General features: G+C 42.9%; 1 protein-coding gene across 1 annotated transcript in view; it reads right to left on the minus strand.

Moving 5' to 3' along the window:
- Nucleotides 1-19,030, minus strand: part of Snx25 (sorting nexin 25) — a 116,837-nt gene that overhangs the window by 28,560 nt on the left and 69,247 nt on the right. Inside the window, exons 6-7 of the mRNA XM_021169438.2 lie at nt 14,662-14,732; nt 4,597-4,778 (exon numbers count right to left, since the gene is read on the minus strand). Of these exons, the coding sequence (XP_021025097.2) occupies nt 4,597-4,778; nt 14,662-14,732 (253 nt within the window). The remainder of the gene's footprint in view (nt 1-4,596; nt 4,779-14,661; nt 14,733-19,030) is intronic.

Consider the following 19,030-nt stretch of genomic DNA (forward strand, 5'->3'; position numbering starts at 1 on the left):
GAACCACTTTCTATATATTCACTATAGAGTGAACCACGGAACCACTTTCTATATATTCAGTATAGAGTGAACCACGGAACTATTTTCTATATATTCACTATAGAGTGAACCACAGAACCAATTTTATATATCCAGTTTAGAGTCCTAGACTCCATTCAGTGCTCTTCGCTTTGGTTTATCCTTGGATCAAATGAACTGATGTGCAAGCTGCCCCGAGGAAACAGTGAGGCACTACTGGCATTGATGAGTAAGCCTCCTATATTTTAGTGTTTTCCTCCCCCTTTATTTTTTCTAACTCTACAATCTTTCCATTGGGGATCATGTGTGTGTTGAGAGCAGGGCAGAGGAGTGAAGCTAGGCCCTTGATCAGAACAAGACAAAGATTTCTTTGTTTTCACGTGGCAATAAAAACTTTCAATCCAGCAAGCTTCTATCACTAGGCCTCAGTTCCTTTGGATCTGCAGAATAAGGAGGCTGCCCCTTCTCCATGGAGATTCACAACAGCTGTCACGAATCACAGCAAGTAACAAACACTTAGCAGGACATGAAAATATTGAGTTTTTGAGAAAACAGATATTGGTATATAAAAAAAAGATAATTGGTGTGCTAAACTAAACTCCAGAGGCCGCTTTCTAGGTAAGTAAGTATGGAGAAAAGCATTAGCCATGTGTTAGGAGTTCTGTTAGAACTGGTATCAGATGGGTTAGGTACTGGTGCTCAATGGTAGAGTGTACGTACACACACACACACACACACACACACACACACACACACACACCTCTTTAAAGGTTTCATAGAATTCACCAAGGAAATGATCTAGGCCTAGAATTTTCTTTGGGAAAGGATTTTAAATTCTGAATTAATTTTCTTTAACATATCTAAGGCTATTCAGATTTTTTCTTCTTGCTCACTTTTAATATTTTGTGAATTTTAAAGATCTAATCTACTTCATTTAAACTGATATATACATTCATTTAAAACTGTATTCAAGGCATTTTCCTTTGAGATATTGTCATCCACTCTTAGGTGTCTACCTGCCCTGTATATGTGTGTGTGTGTACATGTACATGTGTGTGCAGCTAGCTGTTCATGCCTGTGCAGACCAGAGATGGATGATGGTGTCACGGTGTCTTCCTTGGTCACCCTCACATTTTTTCAAATAGGGTCTGTTTCTGACCCTGGAACTCGGCTACATGGCTAGACTAGCCGACCAGCACTCTGCAGTCCGTCTGGCCCCTTCCCCTAGTGCTGTGATCATGGAAGATGCTACTATGAGCCCAGCTTTTCATGTGTGTGAGCATCAGGGATTCAAGCTTGGGTTCTCATTTGTGTGTGTGTGTGTGTGTGTGTGTGAAGTCTTTAACTGACCGGGCCATGTCCCCAGCTCCTACTGTCCTTGTCATGTCCCCAGCTCCTACTGTCCTTTGCCTAAGGCTTTCTCTCTCCTTTTCTGTGTGCCCCATACTTTGTCTACATCAGTATTTTCTGAGATGCTTTCTTTCACACACAGCATGTAAGACACTCCATAACTCACTCCTACACAAGTCCCATTGGTTCTCTTTGTTGCACTCCAGTTCTTTTAAGTCTTACCTGCTGAAGTGGCTGGGCCCTTACTCCACTAACTTCTGATCTTTCACATATAGACACTACTGCGTGTGTTTGTCCTAAGTGTTGGCTTAGCAGTTCCACAGATTCTAACACACTGTGTTCTTGGTGCACTTAATAGTTATTAATTTTCTTTATGATTTCCTTTTTGACTGAAGCCTTAAATATGTTATTTCTATTTCCAAACATCTGGGAATTTTCTAGGTCTTTTTCTAGTATTCATTTCTAATTTTAATTCTACTGTGGTCAGATAATATTCTCTGTATTAATGCTTTTAGATTCAGGGAGAATAATTTTATCATTCAGCAATATAATTTTTCTTAGTGGTTGCCTAGTGTATGAAGGAGAGAAAAGCACACACTCTGCTGTTTTGAGCGACTTTCCTAGAAATGTCTATTGGTCCCAGTTGGTGTTGGCGATGCACAGGTCGTCTGTGGTCTTGCCCAGGTTCTATGGACCTGCTGTAACAGTTACGTAGAACTGCGGATTAGTACCCACAACATCAACTCAACACCTTCCCACTCGCTGGATGGTTTTTGCTTTATGTCAATATGTCAAAACTTCCTGTGTCAAAGAAGTTCTCTTATTGACTACACACATATTAGGATTTCATGTTTTCTCTGTGGCTTGATTCCTTTATCATAATGTTCTTTATCTCTAGTCATAGTCTTTGTTCTGAAATCTGTTTTATCTCACTTTTCTTTTCTCTAGTGTTCACAGGGCATGTCCTTTTCTCTCTTACTTTTCAACCCAACTCTTCCTTTACAGTCCATGTCTTACAAGCAACAGAAAATCCCTAGCCTTTTACACATAGGCAATCTTCTTTTAACTGCCTGGCTCATCTAATTTAGAAGTGAATATTTTGAAGTAAATTTTGTGGTAGTTCTTCTTGACCAGATTGGAATTAGGTTATAAAAAACAGTTCTATCCACTGATGAAGATAAAAATCAAATCAAACCAGTCGTAAATGCAGAAGAACCAACCACCACTGGGAATCTACAGTATTCCCAATTACCTATGTAGTATTAGCTGCGTAGGTAGCAGAAGATGGCCTAATCGGCCATCATTGGGAGGACAGGCCCTTGGTCTTGCAAAGATTATATGCCCCGTTCACTTAGAAAGAATGAATTTAAAATGTGGCAAGCTTTGGACTGTCTTCTTGTAGTCACCATAAGGCAACTTGCACAGAAATCGCATTCCCATGATTTTGCTGGACTATAACCTATAACACTAGAGAGCCATCAGGTTCCTCTCTTAGGTACACATAAGTTGCTTACATTCATATTTTATAGTAAAATGAGATTCTTTGAAAATATGCACTTTATCCTATTCCTTATTCTAGTGCAATAACTAAGACACAGTGAGCAACCCATTAGCATCTACTGAATGAATGAATGAATGAATGAACCAATGAATCAATGAACTGAAATAATGAAAGGACACAGATAAAGTCCTCCTCTGTGGTACATCTTGGTAGGCATTAGAACAAAAACTGAGGGCAGAAGGGAAAAATCCACCCTCTAAGTGCACCCTCTCCAACCCTCACCTAGAGCTTTCACTTTGCATGATAAAACAGAATGCCAGACAACACACCTGGTAACGGCAAACAGACTATCATTCGGGCATCTCACTATCAAACAGGGGTTCTGTGAGCTGCAGTAGTGCCACCGGTGTAAGATGCCACAGAACTCTGGCCTGATGTGATGCCAACCTCCCTAGGTCTGGAAGAGAGAGAGGCAAAAGCTCATCCTAGAAGAGGGAGGCAGGGGTGTACAGGCATGAACCTGATTAGACAGACATGGCTAGGGACTCTGGACATCAGAGGAAGGAAAAGGTAGAAGCTGCTGCCAGGGTCTTTGTGGCCAGTATCTGACAAAAGAAGGATTTGGCATTTGCTGTGAAGTCCTGCACCTCAAGCCCTTGGGACACACTGCAACAGTTTCCTCCATCTGAACTTGTTCCAGGTCTTAGAAGACAAGCAGGGCCTTTGCCCTTAGAATGGCTGCTAAAATGGGGCTAGAAAGGGTCCCTGTGCTCTGCTGGCTTTACTCACCAGCCGCAGATAGTCTGAGATGCTGTGGTATAAAAGCTGGCACTGCCATGTTTTGTCAGAAAGCACTGGGGTTTCTACGTTGTACTGGCTGGTTTTATGTGTCAACTTGACACAGGTTGGGGTTATCTCAGAGAAAGGAGCTTCAGTTGGGGAAGTGCCTCCATGAGATCCAGCTGTGGGGTATTTTCTCAATTAGTGATCAAGGGGAAAAGGCCCCTTATGGGTGGGACCATCTCTGGGCTGGCAGTCTTGGGTTCTATAAGAGAGCAGGCTGAGCAAGCCAGGGGAAGCAAGCCAGTAAAGAACATGCCTCCATGGCATCTGCATCAGCTCCTGCTCCCTGACCTGTCTGAGTTCCAGTCCTGACTTCCTTTGGTGATGAACAGCAGTGTGGAATTGTAAGCTGAATAAACCCTTTCCTCCCCAACTTGCTTCTTGGTCATGATGTTTGTGCAGGAATAGAAACCCTGACTAAGACACGTCAAGCACACCCGGGTCCTATCTAAGTTCTGCTCATCCTATCTACATGGCTTCAGGCAAGACACTAAATCTGTTACTTCATTGTTTAAAAATTGAGAAAACCGTTCATAGCTAAGTTAGGGGGTAATTTTGACCTGGTTGATAACGGATGATGTTGATGGAGAATATTTATATCTATAAACAGAATGTTTCTCTTGAAGTGGGGGTGAGTGGAGAGAAGAGGTGGAAACAGGCAAAACAGGCATGTGCACACATATACACACACACCTGCCTAGCATCAACTGCCATTTACACAATTCAAGCACATGCAGTCACATGGCTTTTCACTCATGAAGCCAACAGCGTGAGTCTGTAGCAATGGGACATGTCTCAAATGCCAGAGTGGTTCAATAACATGCTTGTGCTCACACTGTGTTTATAATAACTGTTATGTCCAAACAAAAAGCTGCAGGGTCTACCTTTTGGCTCTGAGGCCCTTCCCCTTCATCTGAGGCTCCATCCTCTTGCTGGTCATAGGCAGGACCTCCCAGGATTCGGATTCTCTTCTCACACTGCTTCTTTGCCACAGTCAGCTGGTTAATGTACCTTTTCATGTTCCTGGCCCTCAAGAGATCAGTTTTCATGGCAGCTGATTCCTTACCTTGAATAAGAGGAATAGTAGTCAGTCAGGAAACGAGAAACATAACAGTCCCAGCCAGGCCAGTGTCTGATGTGCTGCCTTTTAGTTTATTTGAACTTAATTTTAGTTTTGAGTTAGGTTTTCACTATGTAGCCCTGGCTGGCCTGAAACTTGCTTTGAAGACCACACTGGCACAGATATCCACCTGCCTCATGAATATTGTGATTAAAGCCCTGCACCTCCACACCACAGAAACAACAGACGAGAATTCATCAGAAACATGTACAGGTTTACAAAATCCAACCATTTATAAATCTTACTCAAGTGTAAAAACCTCTCTCTCTCTCTCCATATATATATATATACACACACACACACACACACACACATACATACATACACACACACACATACACACACACACATTCAGGAACTGATTTGTGAACATATGAATATGTAATATATGTATATGATATTCATGCATCTTTATTATAGGCATGTATTATTATAGGCATGTGTTGAGTATTCATTGTGTATCTGTCAGGCACTGGCTTGACTTTTGAGATTCAAGACCAGTTGTTTTACTTCATGGAACATTTTAGAGTCTAACAAGGAAAAGAATCAAAGACAGACCCCCTTCCCCTAGAGCTCCCAGGGACTAAGCCACCAACCAAGGAGTACAAATGGAGGAACCTATGGCTCTAGCTGGGTAAGTAGCAGAGGACTGCCTTATCTGGCATCACTGGGAAGGGAGCCCCTTGGTCCTGTGGAGGCTTGATGACCCAGGATAGGGGAACACTAGGCCACTGAGGCAGGAGTAGGTGGGTGGGTAGGGGAGCACCCTCATGGAGGCAGGGGGAGGGAGGAGGGGATAGGGGGTTTGTGGAGGGTAAACTGGGAAGAGGGATAACATTTGAAATGTAAATAGATAAAATGACAAATAAAGAAAAAAATAAGAAGTTTGCTGTCTTAGGGTTTCTTCTGCTGTGATTAAATACCTGGATAAAAAGCAGTTTGAGGACAAAAGGCTTTATTTCATCTTATACTTCCAAGTCATTGTTAAGCCATAACATCCTCAAACCATTGAATAACATGAATATTATTATCATGATATCATGAATTCATAATTCATGATATCATGAATAATATGATAATATTATTATCACAATATAAAAATTACTAAAAACTTTAAAATTTCAGCCTTTATAAGTTCAAATATGTATAAAGCCCAACATCTATTTAAAATATTCAAAATTCTCTAAAAAATCTACAATCTCCCTAAAATTGTAATGTTTCTATAAAATATCCAGTTTCTCTATAAAATGATAAAACTGTTTTAAAACAGCTCAAAGTCTCTCAACTGTGTTCCTGTAAAATCAAAAATAAATTAAATACTTTCTTACTCTAGGAGGGAAGAAAAGAGGCACAGGATCACTGCATCCAAGCAAAACCACAATTCACAGTATAAAGCGCCCAGTGCTTGCCGACACATGCCTTTAATCCCAGCACTCAGAAACAGGGAAGTGGATCTCTGAGTTTGAGATCAGCCTGGTCTTCAAGGATAGCCAAGGCTACACAGAGAAACCCTGTCTCAAAGAACAGATTTGAGAGAGAGAGAGAGAGAGAGAGAGAGAGAGAGAGAGAGAGAGAGAGAATGAATTCAGTGACTGACCCACTCACACTCCTCTCAACTCTAAAGGCAGGCAGCTAGCTCACCTCTCCGCCTGCCATCTACACCATACACAGCTTGTCATCTAGGCACAGGCCAGCTCCACACCATGGCTGCTACTGTCTTGGTGGTCATCCTGTGGATACTGGCAGCTCCAAACTGCTGGGGTCTCCTGCTATATCTGGGCCACCCTTTCACTAATATCCTCTCCTAGAGTTCTCTTCAGGGACTCTGATCTTGCCCATAGTGCCAAGCCTCAACTTTCCTTCATGATCCTTTCAGTTCTGGGCTTTCTACTGCAACTAAGACTGCACCTTCACCAATGACCTCTCCTAGCCACCCCCCCCCCTCTTCAGGGACTCTAGCCTAGCCACACAGTGCCAAGATGTGGAAGGGGTCTCTATCAAAGACCCCTGTTCTCTATGACCCCTTTGTGCCTTTGGAACCAGTTCCACTTAGGAAACTTTTACACATTACCAAGTTTGGCTGCTAGCAAGTGTAAGAGGCAGCCTCCATCCTCTGAACTGGCCTCTTCTTAATCACAATTGATTCTTCTGCCCCAGTTTACTAATATTGTCTCAGAAAAGCAAAAGTTCTACTTTAAGTGGTTCTTGATTCAAAATACCAGACAGCTCCAACAGTGTCCCCTCTTCTCTGTGGGCCTTCCCCACCCAGGTCTCCATCATCGTCACACCACTCTCAGCACTGTCCTCCAAGTCCTCACAGCCCATCAAGCTCTAGGCACTCAGTGGCTTTTCTAGCCGGAAGATGTACAAGTCCTTCCACAATCCTCAAAAGAGCCCGCAGGCCGGTCTGTCATAGTGATCCCCCACGGCCTGTAGGCAATTAGGGTTCCCTATTGCTGTGGTAAAACACCACAAGCAACTTGGGGCAGAAAGGGTTTATGGCACTCACAACTCTCAGGTCACAGTCAATCAGGGCAGAAACTGAAGCTGAGGACACGGAGGGGTGCTGTTTACTGGCTTAAACAGGCTGCTTTCCTGTAGCACTCAGGACCACCAGTGCTCAGGTGGTACTGCCTATAATGAGCTGGACCCTCCCATATCAGTCATCAGTTAAGAAAATGCACCACAGTTTTGCCCTCAGGCCGATCTGGTCAGGGTATTATATCAGCTGAGGTCTCCTCTTCCAAAATCACTCTACCTATGTCAGGCTGGAATAAATTAGCCAGAATACATGCCATGAATGAGTTTAATGTTATCAGATTACATAGTAAGTATATTAAACAACAACAAAAAGGATCAGCCAGTCAAAGACTGCTGGCTTGAAGGAAAGCTCACTGAAGACGGTCAGGGCAGGGCTGAGCGGGGTGGGAATGGTGGCCTGAAGTACCTTCATGGCAATAGTACAGAGGACTTAAGGATCTGAGGGTTTCAGAGCCAGGAGACAACACAGATACTAAAGGGCAAATTATCTGGGATTTAGAACAATAGAGGAGGCATTAAGTATGGCTTTCATGACTTTGCTATAATCACAAATGGAGACAGTGGGGTGGGTTACTAGATCAAGAACATTAGAGAAAGACTGGATTTGTGGCAGATTACAAATTCAATTTTGGATATTTGCCAATCGTGGCCCCATTATTTTCCACCTCACATACTCCTTTTGCAATGGCATTCCTAGCAATTTCCCTATGGAAAACAGGACATGTGTTTTCTCTTCTTTGAATAGAATAGGCTCACAATCATGGTTAAAGTGACTCTGACTTCCAAATCTAGATAACTAAAGGCTGCTTACCTGGAGTTTTGTGACACTGTTCATGCCATCCACCGGCCCCAAGGCATCCATCCTTTGGGGTCTAATAATCACTCCATGGAAACATCTACCAGGGAGTGGGAGCCTGGACTTTCACAGATCTTGGCTTGATTGAGACTTTGGCACACATTCAGTACCAACTTGGTACCTCATGAGTCCATCATCTTGAATGTGAATTAGAAATGAAACCACACTAAGCAGGAGAGGAATTCCTCCCAAAGCCTGCCCCAGTACAGGCTCACAAGCAAGAGAAAGAGCCATTGGACAACTTTGGACAACTTGGGATGCATATGTGTGTGTGCTCAAGTTTTATATCAACTTGACACAAATTATAGTCATTTTGAAAGTGGAAACCTCAATTGAGAATATGGTCTCATTCAACTGCCCTGTAGAAAAGTCTGTGTTGCATTTTCTTGATTGATGTGGGAGGGCACAGCTCCCTGTGGAAGGTAGCACCCCTAGGCTATTGGTTCTGGTTCTATAAGGAAGCAGGCTATGTAAGCCTTGAGGAGTAAGCCAGTGAGCAGTACTCCTCCCCGGTCCCAGCTTCAGTTCCTGTTTCCTGGTTCCTACCCTTCATGCTGGACCACAAATGTAAGCTAAAATAAATCCTTTCTTCCCCAAGATATTTTGGTCGTGGTATTATCACACCACAGCGATAGAAACCTCAAGTCAGAATATCATGCAGGAAAAGATAACTAGAGCAGGCAGAATGTGGCTGAGGGCTTGTTAATATGTATTATTTTCTTCTTTCCATGTGCATGTGTGTGTGCACACGTTTGCACACACACGTGTGTGTGGATGTCAGGAATTGTCCAGGGTTACTCTTCTATGTTACTCTTTGAGGCAGTGTTTCAAGCCAGCTTGCTCTGGGGATCCCCAGTTTTCAATTCCAGGGATGGGATTACAGGGGACCACCACACCAGCCTGGCATGTACATGGATTCTTAGGATCCAAATGCCAACCTTTGTTTGTGCAGCAAGTACTTTAACTACTGAGCCTCCTCCTTAGCCCTGTCCTATCTGTCTATACCTGGGCATTGCCCATAAATCTGTTTTAGGGATCTTCCGGGTACGACTGTAAGTGCTGGAGACACTGTCTGTACAGGCAGGGTACAGTCAGACAACACTGGGGAGGGTGGCTCAGTGGTGAAGGCATGAGGACTATAGTGTGGATCCCTGTTTCTCTAGAGAACACACCAGTGTCCATCAGAACGTTAGCCACACTGAAACTGGCCTTTCAACCACACTTGACACACGGCACTCACCAATGCAAGAAGTACTTGAGGAGTCTAGGACAAAGCTACCACTGAATTCAAAACCCAGAAGTAACCCTGGGTCTGGCAACTGTACTTTAGGAGTTACACCACGCTCTGGAAATGATTAATAATGCATTTGGTTAGGGTTTATGTTTGATTTCTCTCAAAATGCAGTCTAAGTAAGGCTTCTGCACATCTTCCCTGGAGACCGTCTGCTCCCCAGTATAATCCCGACTTCCTTTGAGCCCCATTTAGTTACTATGTGTAACACGAAATAGTATTGTAAAACACACGTACTGTAGAGTGAAGAGCTTCCTAGAACCCACAGTCACAGGCAGAGCCCAGGTCTACGGTGCCCATACATGTCAACATAGGCATACATCCACATCCACTCACAAAGCAGCACTAATGCACACATTTTCAAAAAGAGGAAAAATATTTTGGAATTTCCTCTTTGTGAGAAGATAAAGCTAATGTAGCTTGCTTCAAACTAGTCAAATTAGTACAAGGCAGATGTTTTGTGGGTGTTCCTCAATAAACATATACTTGTAAACACTAATATTTCATAAAATGTTCACTTCTAAATACACACACACACACATACAGGGGGGGGAGGGATACAGAGACATACACACAGAGAGAAACCAGACCATTAGCAACACCTCTTGTTAGTCAATATGTTACATGAACATATTGACTTAGGATTTAGCCTGAGGTTCAAGATGACTTCCTAGTACAAAGCTGACAGTGTTTCCCAGCATCTAATTGTCACAAACTCTAAAAATTAAAGCTTCTAAGAACTCAAAAAATATTTGCCTTCCTCTTCAACTTGAAGCTATGTTCTTTTTGAATAAAGAGCAAACAGGGTTACCTTATCAAACCTACCACCTAAGATGTCAGAGTCTCAAGTGTCACTCCACTGCAGTGGAGAGTATACTTAAGGAAGACGTAGAAACCACAGCAGGTCAACAGCAAGGCCACATACTGCACAGTGGAGGCAACAGAGCCCACGGACCTGGTGCAGCCTCATCCTAAGATGCCTGAAGCTGCCATTTCCTCCCCTGAGAGCCTCATGTACTGAAGCCGGGAGAGCTTCCTTCTGTTTAGTGTTCCAATGTGCACATGATACATTTCCAAAGCAATTATAAACATTTCAGGATTCAGAACAGCAGAGGGAAAATTACTAATAGCAGCTGACAATGCTGGGCATATTTCTCCAAGTGTCCCATCTCTAATAGAAAGAACACTGACATTTGGGCCTCGGAGTCTAAAAAAAAAAAGTTCTTCAGTACTTTGGCTGATATTGCTAAACATAAATAGAAAGCTAAGGCTGGGCATTAAGCTGCAGACCCGAATGTGCAGATTCCTCTGTTCTAAATACAGCGACGCTTCTAAGGTATAGGGTCCTTATAGGTAGCAGCAGCAGTGACAGCAACTGAGAGACACAGGAGCGTGCTGCCTCCTGGGACTCAAACAGGTCTGCAGGGCCAGGAATTCTGGAGGAGGATACCTGAGTATCACAAAGTCCTCCAAGTGAATGTGGGCTACAGACTGTCATTTGAAACTGTGGCTCTACAGGATTAAGCTTGTCTACCTATCGAGCCTTGCCTCTCCACTGCACGCCAAGTACCACACAGCGTTCATTAACACAGACTAAACACTAAGGCCATCTCACTACTGCCTTTGTCCATGTGCAGCCACTGACCCATATGACCTTATATGACCAATGGGACTGACAGTGCTCAACCTCTATGACTCCATGCAGTGCTACTCTTTAGGGACATTATTTTTTAACCTCTACTCCAGGTTGACGATTCCACACATTGGGGAAGGTGTAAGTATTGCACATTTATCAGTAGACTATGACCTCCTTTAGTTCAGGGTCAGTTTTACCCGTTGCATGGCTGTACCTAACATACAACAGACATGTCTGCTGAGTAAAGGAAGACCCATTTCTAGTGGTCCCTAGGCATTCTCTGCTGATCTCAAGCATCACAGATCTCAAGGGCTTTCCTAACTACCCAGAATCTAGGAAATCGCACTGGGCTCAGAGAAGAGATTAGATATTAAGTACAACAGCTTTGAAGGCAGAGTGATAAAGTAAGACAGCAGCAGATGAAAAAGAAGGAGTGTGAATAAGTTTAGATAGGACAAGATGAGCTTGGGCAAGGAAGTCCAGTGGCTGGAGTGCAGTGGGGTCCTAAGGCAGGAGGCAGATTGGACATTTATGTCAGACAAGGAGAAAACAACAGAGCGTTTGAAATAGTTTGAGTGATATCACAAGACCTGTACAGATTTATACACCGCCATGGCCTCTGAAGAGAATTGCACAAGCAGTCAACAATGTCTGATACTACCCGACAGGCAAAGAGTATGAATACTGGAGACAGTTCCTGGAACTTGGCCAGAGCTCGCCAACCTCCTCCAGTTCTAAGACCAACAAGTGCTTAAGGTAAGCAGTGGGGAAGCATATCCAAACAGCATGTATGTGCCCATTACTTGAGTGAACAAAGTCTGGGGCAAGAAAGTTTGGCAAGTAAAATAATCCAGAACCAAAGTGTTCACTAGTCTAAGTTTGCTATAATGCTGCCTTTCTCATCACACACAACGTAATTTTCATACTCATAAGCCAAGCATGACTTCTATTCACAGGACTCTCCTCTAAGGCCCTGCTGATATACTCTTACATCTAGGCACTCATCCCTACTGAAGGGCTGGAAGGGTCTCACTAGCCTTTAAGGCTCCAGGGCTCTGCCTGCCTTCAGTGGACTCCTGCTCCAACTCCCATGTGTGCCATGGAGCTCCCCCGGCTTGGGAGATCAATTGCTGAACTCTCACCTCAATATAATCAAGCCAGTTCTGAGTAAGCTGAAACATAGAGCCTTCAGGTTCAAAAAGAGCCTCTGCTTAAAAGCCAAGCTGGACAAAGCAGGTGGATGAAGTCAGAACAGAGACCAAAACTTAAAGGAGAAACCCTTGAACCAAGAGCTGTCGTGAGACATGGCCCTGCTAGCCACTCCTACATGCTTAGTGCTTAGTCGCTGGACAAGGACTGGGACTTCTGACTTCCCTTAGTATCCTCTATGGAACAGGCCAGCCCTGCTTAAGACAGCTTCACTGCGAAGCTTCAGGCTACACCCACTCTATTTCTAACACAGTATTATTGAATCATAATTCATACATGATATATTTCCCCCATTTATTTTCATTATATACAACTGAATGGTTATTTAAACTATAAATTCAGGTACAGCTGGCATAATGTGGAATGTTTTCTATGTGCCCTCACTTTCCTGCATCTCAAGCCACATCTGTCAAGCTGTCTGGGAGTGGAGCACCTTCCCTGACGGAACAATGAGAATACGGAACACAACCAATCTCCTTACAAGTTCCGTCATCACAGGTTTTAAAGGCAAGACTTCCTCCTCGTTCAGAGTAAAGGCCAAGTCTCTCCATCCAGCACAGCAAAGCCCTTTGTAAGCTCATGCCTGGCTGTTTCCCTGCAGCCTGTCTCTTTCCATCAACAGCAGCTTCCTCAAACAGACCTCCGAGCTTCATGTCCTCTGTTCAGAGGGCACTCTCAAGTCCCTGGCCAATGCCCACAGTTGACCGAGGCCTTTCGTGCTACTGCTGAAGATAAAACCAGCCTCTGCTCTAGCTAGATCTCCTACCACGTGACTCATCCTCCACACAGACACACTGCTCTCCAAAGCACGTACCCCCTCTTCGGATATTTGCAGCTTTTTAGTGTTTGACTTCCCAGCTCGGTGAGAGACTTGCTTCCCTTCTGAACTGTTATCACCGAGGGGTACTCAGCAAAACTTTCACTATGGATGAGTGGTCTTCCTTAGGGGCTGAGGTCAGGAACCTGTGCACTTCCTCATCTGCACTTTCCTGCTTCCTTTACACAGCACTCCTACATTCTGTGAGTGACTGGAGGGAACAAGTCCAAGTCTGCAAGCCAAGCTTCTTGTTCTTTTAGCACACTGCTACCTGGCAGGGATTTGAGCAGATCTGGGGGGTTTTCAGAAGTCTATTCTTCCAGATGAAAATGAGGTTTCCGGGCTGGTGAGATGGTTCAGTGGGTAAGAGCACCGACTGCTCTTCCAAAGGTACTGAGTTCAAATCCCAGCAACCACATGGTGGCTCACAACCACCCATAATGAGATCTGATACCCTCTTCTGGTGCGTTTGAAGACAGCTACAGTGAACTTATACTAATAAATAAATCTTTGAAAATAAAAAAGAAAATGAGGTTTCCCTGTGTATAGCAAATTCTGTGCTGTAGGTATGAACATGTTCTCCAAGTGCACAACTGGGGGAAATGTGGGCGCAGCAGGCAAGCTATAAGGAGCTGAAAGCCGTCCTCCTAACCCACCCCTCCCCAGGTTAAGCTCGGGGAGAACCTACTTCATCTGAAGATAAACATACAGGCAAAATGATGGAGCACACATATCTGCTTTTCAGAAACCTAAAACACAAGTATAAAAAGAGAAAAATCTTACCAATCCACTTACCTGATGAACAAGACCACCACATGAACCAAGAAAACATTAACCTACTGGGATCACTGGACACACAATGGGGTGGTGGTGTGGACTTGTAATCCCATCACTACCAGAGCAAAGGCAGGTGGGTCCTGGAGCCATGCTGGCCAACCAGTCAGCATACTTGGTAAGTTCCAGGACAGGTAAAAGCCCTATCTACCCTTACCCTGACTTGAAAGGCAGAAAGCACCTACTGATGCTCAAATGTGTCCTCTAACCTCAACATGAATATACACATACACACACACACATGAACACACACATACAAAGAAAGTACACATAGTTGTCAGGATAAGATTAATTTTACTTTCTTTAATGATATTAGACCTGTGGGTCTCAATCCCTTTGAGGGTTGAATGACCCTATATCAGGCATCCAGCATATCAGATATTTATATTCATTAACAGTAGCAAAATGATATATGAAGCAGTACCAAAAATAATTTTATGTTTGAGGGTCACCACAACATGAGGAACTGTACTTAAGGGTGCAGCATTAGGAAGGTTGAGAGACAATGTATCAGACCATCGTTTTAATAGATTTAAGGTTTTTAGATATAAGTCAGCACAATGTTCCACACTTGACAAGAACTGACTCGGGCAGACTGAGGACCTCTCACACACACACACTGGGAGAAAACAAGCCGTTTCTTACCCTTGAGCCTCTTCAGCTGCGGGAAGCTGCTGACTGTAGTTGCTTGGATGATTTCCACGACAATTTGATACCTGATTTTAAAAGAGAGAGAAAATATTCAATAGGAAGAAAATGCTATTTTCAGCAATACCTTTAGACTCTGTTTTTGCTAAACAAACAGCACAGGGGCTATGAGGCCCCAGGATTTACCAAAGCAATCCTAATGGCCAGAACACCTATAAAAGATCAGGCACTTTACCACATACTAATCATCTCTGAGGCCCTAATGGAAGAGTCACTCGATTCTGACCGAGATCATTACCACTGCCCCATGACTGAAAAAATCAGTCCAAGGTCACATACAACTTTTAAGGTTGTGTTAAACTCTTCTATTCAGCCTTCCCCAGTAACTAGAGACAATTGGTTATATTTCTTAAATTTTCATTTTCTAATAAGATGATACTAGTTACATATAGTTATTAAGTTTAAAATCTTTAGGATCCGGGCTGTAGCTGTAATGGAGCTTTTGTATCACATGGACAAGCCGCATATTCTATCCATTGTGTGTATGTGTGTGTATACAATCATATATAATTATATCTTCATTATACATGATATATGATATTCATATATTTTATATATTATATAATATATTAATAAAATATAGTATTAATTATATAATACATTATATATATGTATGTGTGTATGCATGTATATATGTGTGTATATACACATACACACACACACAAACATATATATCTTCAGCCACACTTGCAGTGTGAGCTGGAATTCCCAAGAGGGAGAAGCTTCCTTAAGTGCAGGTGGCCTACTGAGGCTCTAATCCTCCAGCCCCACTGCCACTGTCCTGCTGTGTTTCTTCATTACTTCTCAGAAGACTCTTCCAGAACTCTAATGGTAGGACATCTGCTGGGGAACTCTGGCATGGATATTTTCCTGAAGCTGCCTGGCACTTCTAATGCTGGGAGAGCCAAGTGCCATTAGCTTAGAACACAGGGTACAAGTGAGAGGACCTCACACAGGGAAAATAAAGAATGTTCCCTTGTTAGGTGACAGGTGCAAGCCTATGGTTGTAGTTATTTTGAATATATTTAATTTGGTTTTAGAAATAAAGTCATTGTTGTTTTTATTATTTTTTTGTTGGCACTGTTGGTTTAGAAATAAAGTCATTGTAGTTGTTTTATTTTTTGTTGTTATTGTTGTTGTTGTTCTTCTTCTACTACTACTTCTTCATCTTCTTTCTTGTTTCTCCTTTCTTCTTTCTTGTTTAACAAGGTCTCACTATGTAGTCCAGTCTGTCCTGGAACTTATTATGTAGACTAGGCTGACCTTGAACTCACAGAGAGTTACTGGCCTCTGCCTCCTGAGTGACAGGCTTAAAGGTGTGCACCACCACATCTAGCTTAGAAATACAGTTTTGAGAATCACTCAGTGGTTACTAGGTACTTCCTTAACCAAACTGAACTGTCTTAAGCTTCATAGCTTCTATTTACAATTTTGTTTAGAATTTTTCCACAATAACACTATTTAGCATTAGTTCTTACTTTAAACACTAACTCTGCCCAAGCCTGGCAGTGCAGATCCTAGCATCTGGGAGGGTCACATATTTGAGGCTAGTTTGGACTACAAGGTGAGAAGTGGGCCAGTCTGGGAAGTTTGGTGAGACCCTGTCTCAAAATGGAAAACAGACAGGAAGACTGGTGACAGTGCTCAGTGACAGAGCACATGTATGACACTCACAGGCCCATTTTATATCAAACAACAAACCACTGACTGGCTTTTAGAGTAAAAATCATATAATGTTCTTCAGCTTTTCAAAATCAAAGAAACACACACATTCATCAAAATTAAAGCTCTTTACAGATCCCTCACTAATTTGCACCTTTTCTATTTCTTTGGTTACACAATATAAATACTGATGTCTGTCGTTCACCATGGCAAGTTCTCAGTGGACAAGTTCCGGGTACATTTTATCTATGCCTCTCTAGATTCCAGTCCTGTGTGAAGCCAGGTATGCAATTGGTCATAGGGACATGAGGCACTTCCATCCTTCGGGGACCATAAAGCCACATACTAAAGAAGAGATGTGGAGCTTAAGTCTTCAGTGACATTCCTAAGCCATCAAATCAGTCCCACACTGACTGTCTCAAGGTGTTTCCTACATTGGTGTTGGGGGAAGCAGGCAAAACATATAAAAAAAAACTAATTATGAGTCACTGTGCATGAACCTGTCTCATGGCCCAATGTCATCCCAACTGGAAGGCTCTTTAGGAACTCCATACACATAGAAACTATCTCTAGGCTGATTATATATATTCAGGATGTTTTCCAAGTTGAAGTCTTCCTAGGAACATTATAGATAACAGCTTTCTGGTGGAATTGCCACTTGCACATAACAGCAAAGCACAAAAATGGCTCCTCATGTGATTTGTTCTCCAAGTTGCTAGATGGCTAAGGAAGTAGCTTAAGAATTGTCTACCACTCCCTAACCATGGTCTTCATTTAATCTGGCTTTTAGGTTTACTGCTGGAACACACCGACTTATCACTCAACTCCAGAGTGTGACTACAAACCCCTCCCCGCATGCTACGATCCGGATGTCTGAAGTAACCTCAGTGTCCACCCATACAGTGCTTCTAATCTGAAGGGAAACGTAAGGAAATGATTTAATAAACTGGATCCCCCAAGCTGCTTAAAAATAAATAAATAAAAACAAAATCCCTAAACTATCGTTTATGTGTTTATTGTAGGGAGTTCTATACAAAAAAGAACAGAAATAATCAAAAGTGCTGTCAACAAAAATTTCTTTTTCCTATGCTGCAGACACACACAAATGAACATAGTATGGTTGGTTCTGCTTCAGGACACTCTGGGGATATACCTGACTCAAGGAAAAGCATTCAGCCAGCAGAATTTATAATTGAAAAATGCACGCAAATAAATGTCTATAAGACCTTAATTCTTTTTTTCATTTAAAATATTTTGGTTATTTATTAGTAGAATAATAAATATATAATACATTTATTCATTTTTGTATACTTGGTTTTACATTCTATACAAGGAAGATAACCATTTATTTTATTTTTTGACCATGCTAAGACCTTAATTCTTAAAATGCAGGTGATATGTGTATTTGTAACTGCAGATTTCATACTGTGTGAATGAATTTGATTGCTACAATGCTATTGGAATGACAGGAGGGCAGCTGTATTAAAATGGTACAACTGTGAGTCATGTGAAAACTTTTCTAAACAGCTCCTCTCTTCAGCTTCGCCCTGTTCCTGATATCCCTAAGCTTGTGTCTCTGTTTCTGCACTAGTGCCACCCTGTCTGAGAACCCTGCTCTGTCTGAAAAAGCAAGTCTGTCAGTAAGCATCCATCTCGAGCCCCTCTGATTTGTCCTCTGCACATCTTTAAAAAGCACTCCTTCTGCTGTCACCCCACTTCTCCTCACCTTGGGTCACTGCACTGGCCCACCCGTCCACTCTTCTCTCACCCAAACCCACCCGAGCACCTCTATGGAACCCCTCCCTCTCCACTTTCACCCTGCCCTTCCTCTCTCAGGATGTCCTCACAGGTAACCCACACCCAGCTGCCATTCCCTCTACCAGCAGACCAGGATCTGTTCTCCCACCAGGCCAGCTGCTCTTTGCCCACAATAGAAACACAGACCCCAGCCAGGACAACTTCTGTGCCATTCTCTAGACTAGTTTCTCCTGGCTCTTGCTCTGTGTCCTCCCAGAAGCCAATGTCCCAGGAGGAAGCTCTACTGAATTAGAGGTAACATACCTCATGCCTTCCCTCATGTCTTACTTCTCTCAAATCTTAGCTCACTTCTGCCTGATAACAGAACCTGGTCATTTACTATTTTACACTGCTGGTTTAAAGACTCCACTTCCTCAGAGTGTTAGGGACAAACAAATAAAAATGGTGTCTAGGCATTGTGTGTCCTGTCATGGAAGTCTAAAGATTGGCACATTTTGAGCCCGAGACAATATTGTGGCTCTGTCTATGAGAAGAAGGGGATGCCTTTTTTCTTGGCATGTAATTAATTATAAGCCCCGGGGCTGTGCTCTGATTAGGGCTAGATAAGATTTTTAATGTACCCACCCTTCTCCCTAATTAAAGTATTTGGTTCTGATGCCCCAGACTCTCTAACCCTGAGTCTAACAGGATCAGGTTTATACACTGAGGTCTCTGACCACACGAGGCTAGAGAAAGCACGCCAGGAGCACTGTGGACAGCCTGGGAAAGAGCTCAGTCCTGTACAGTACGGGAAGCCAGATACAGTCTGTTATGTGCAGAAACCCCTTCGCTGAAGCTCCACATCTCAATTATAAATTGAGGGTGCTTCTGTATATAGAACTGACCC

Source organism: Mus caroli, chromosome 8 (assembly GCF_900094665.2).
Source record: "Mus caroli chromosome 8, CAROLI_EIJ_v1.1, whole genome shotgun sequence".
In the NCBI taxonomy this organism is placed as follows: Eukaryota; Metazoa; Chordata; class Mammalia; order Rodentia; family Muridae; genus Mus; species Mus caroli.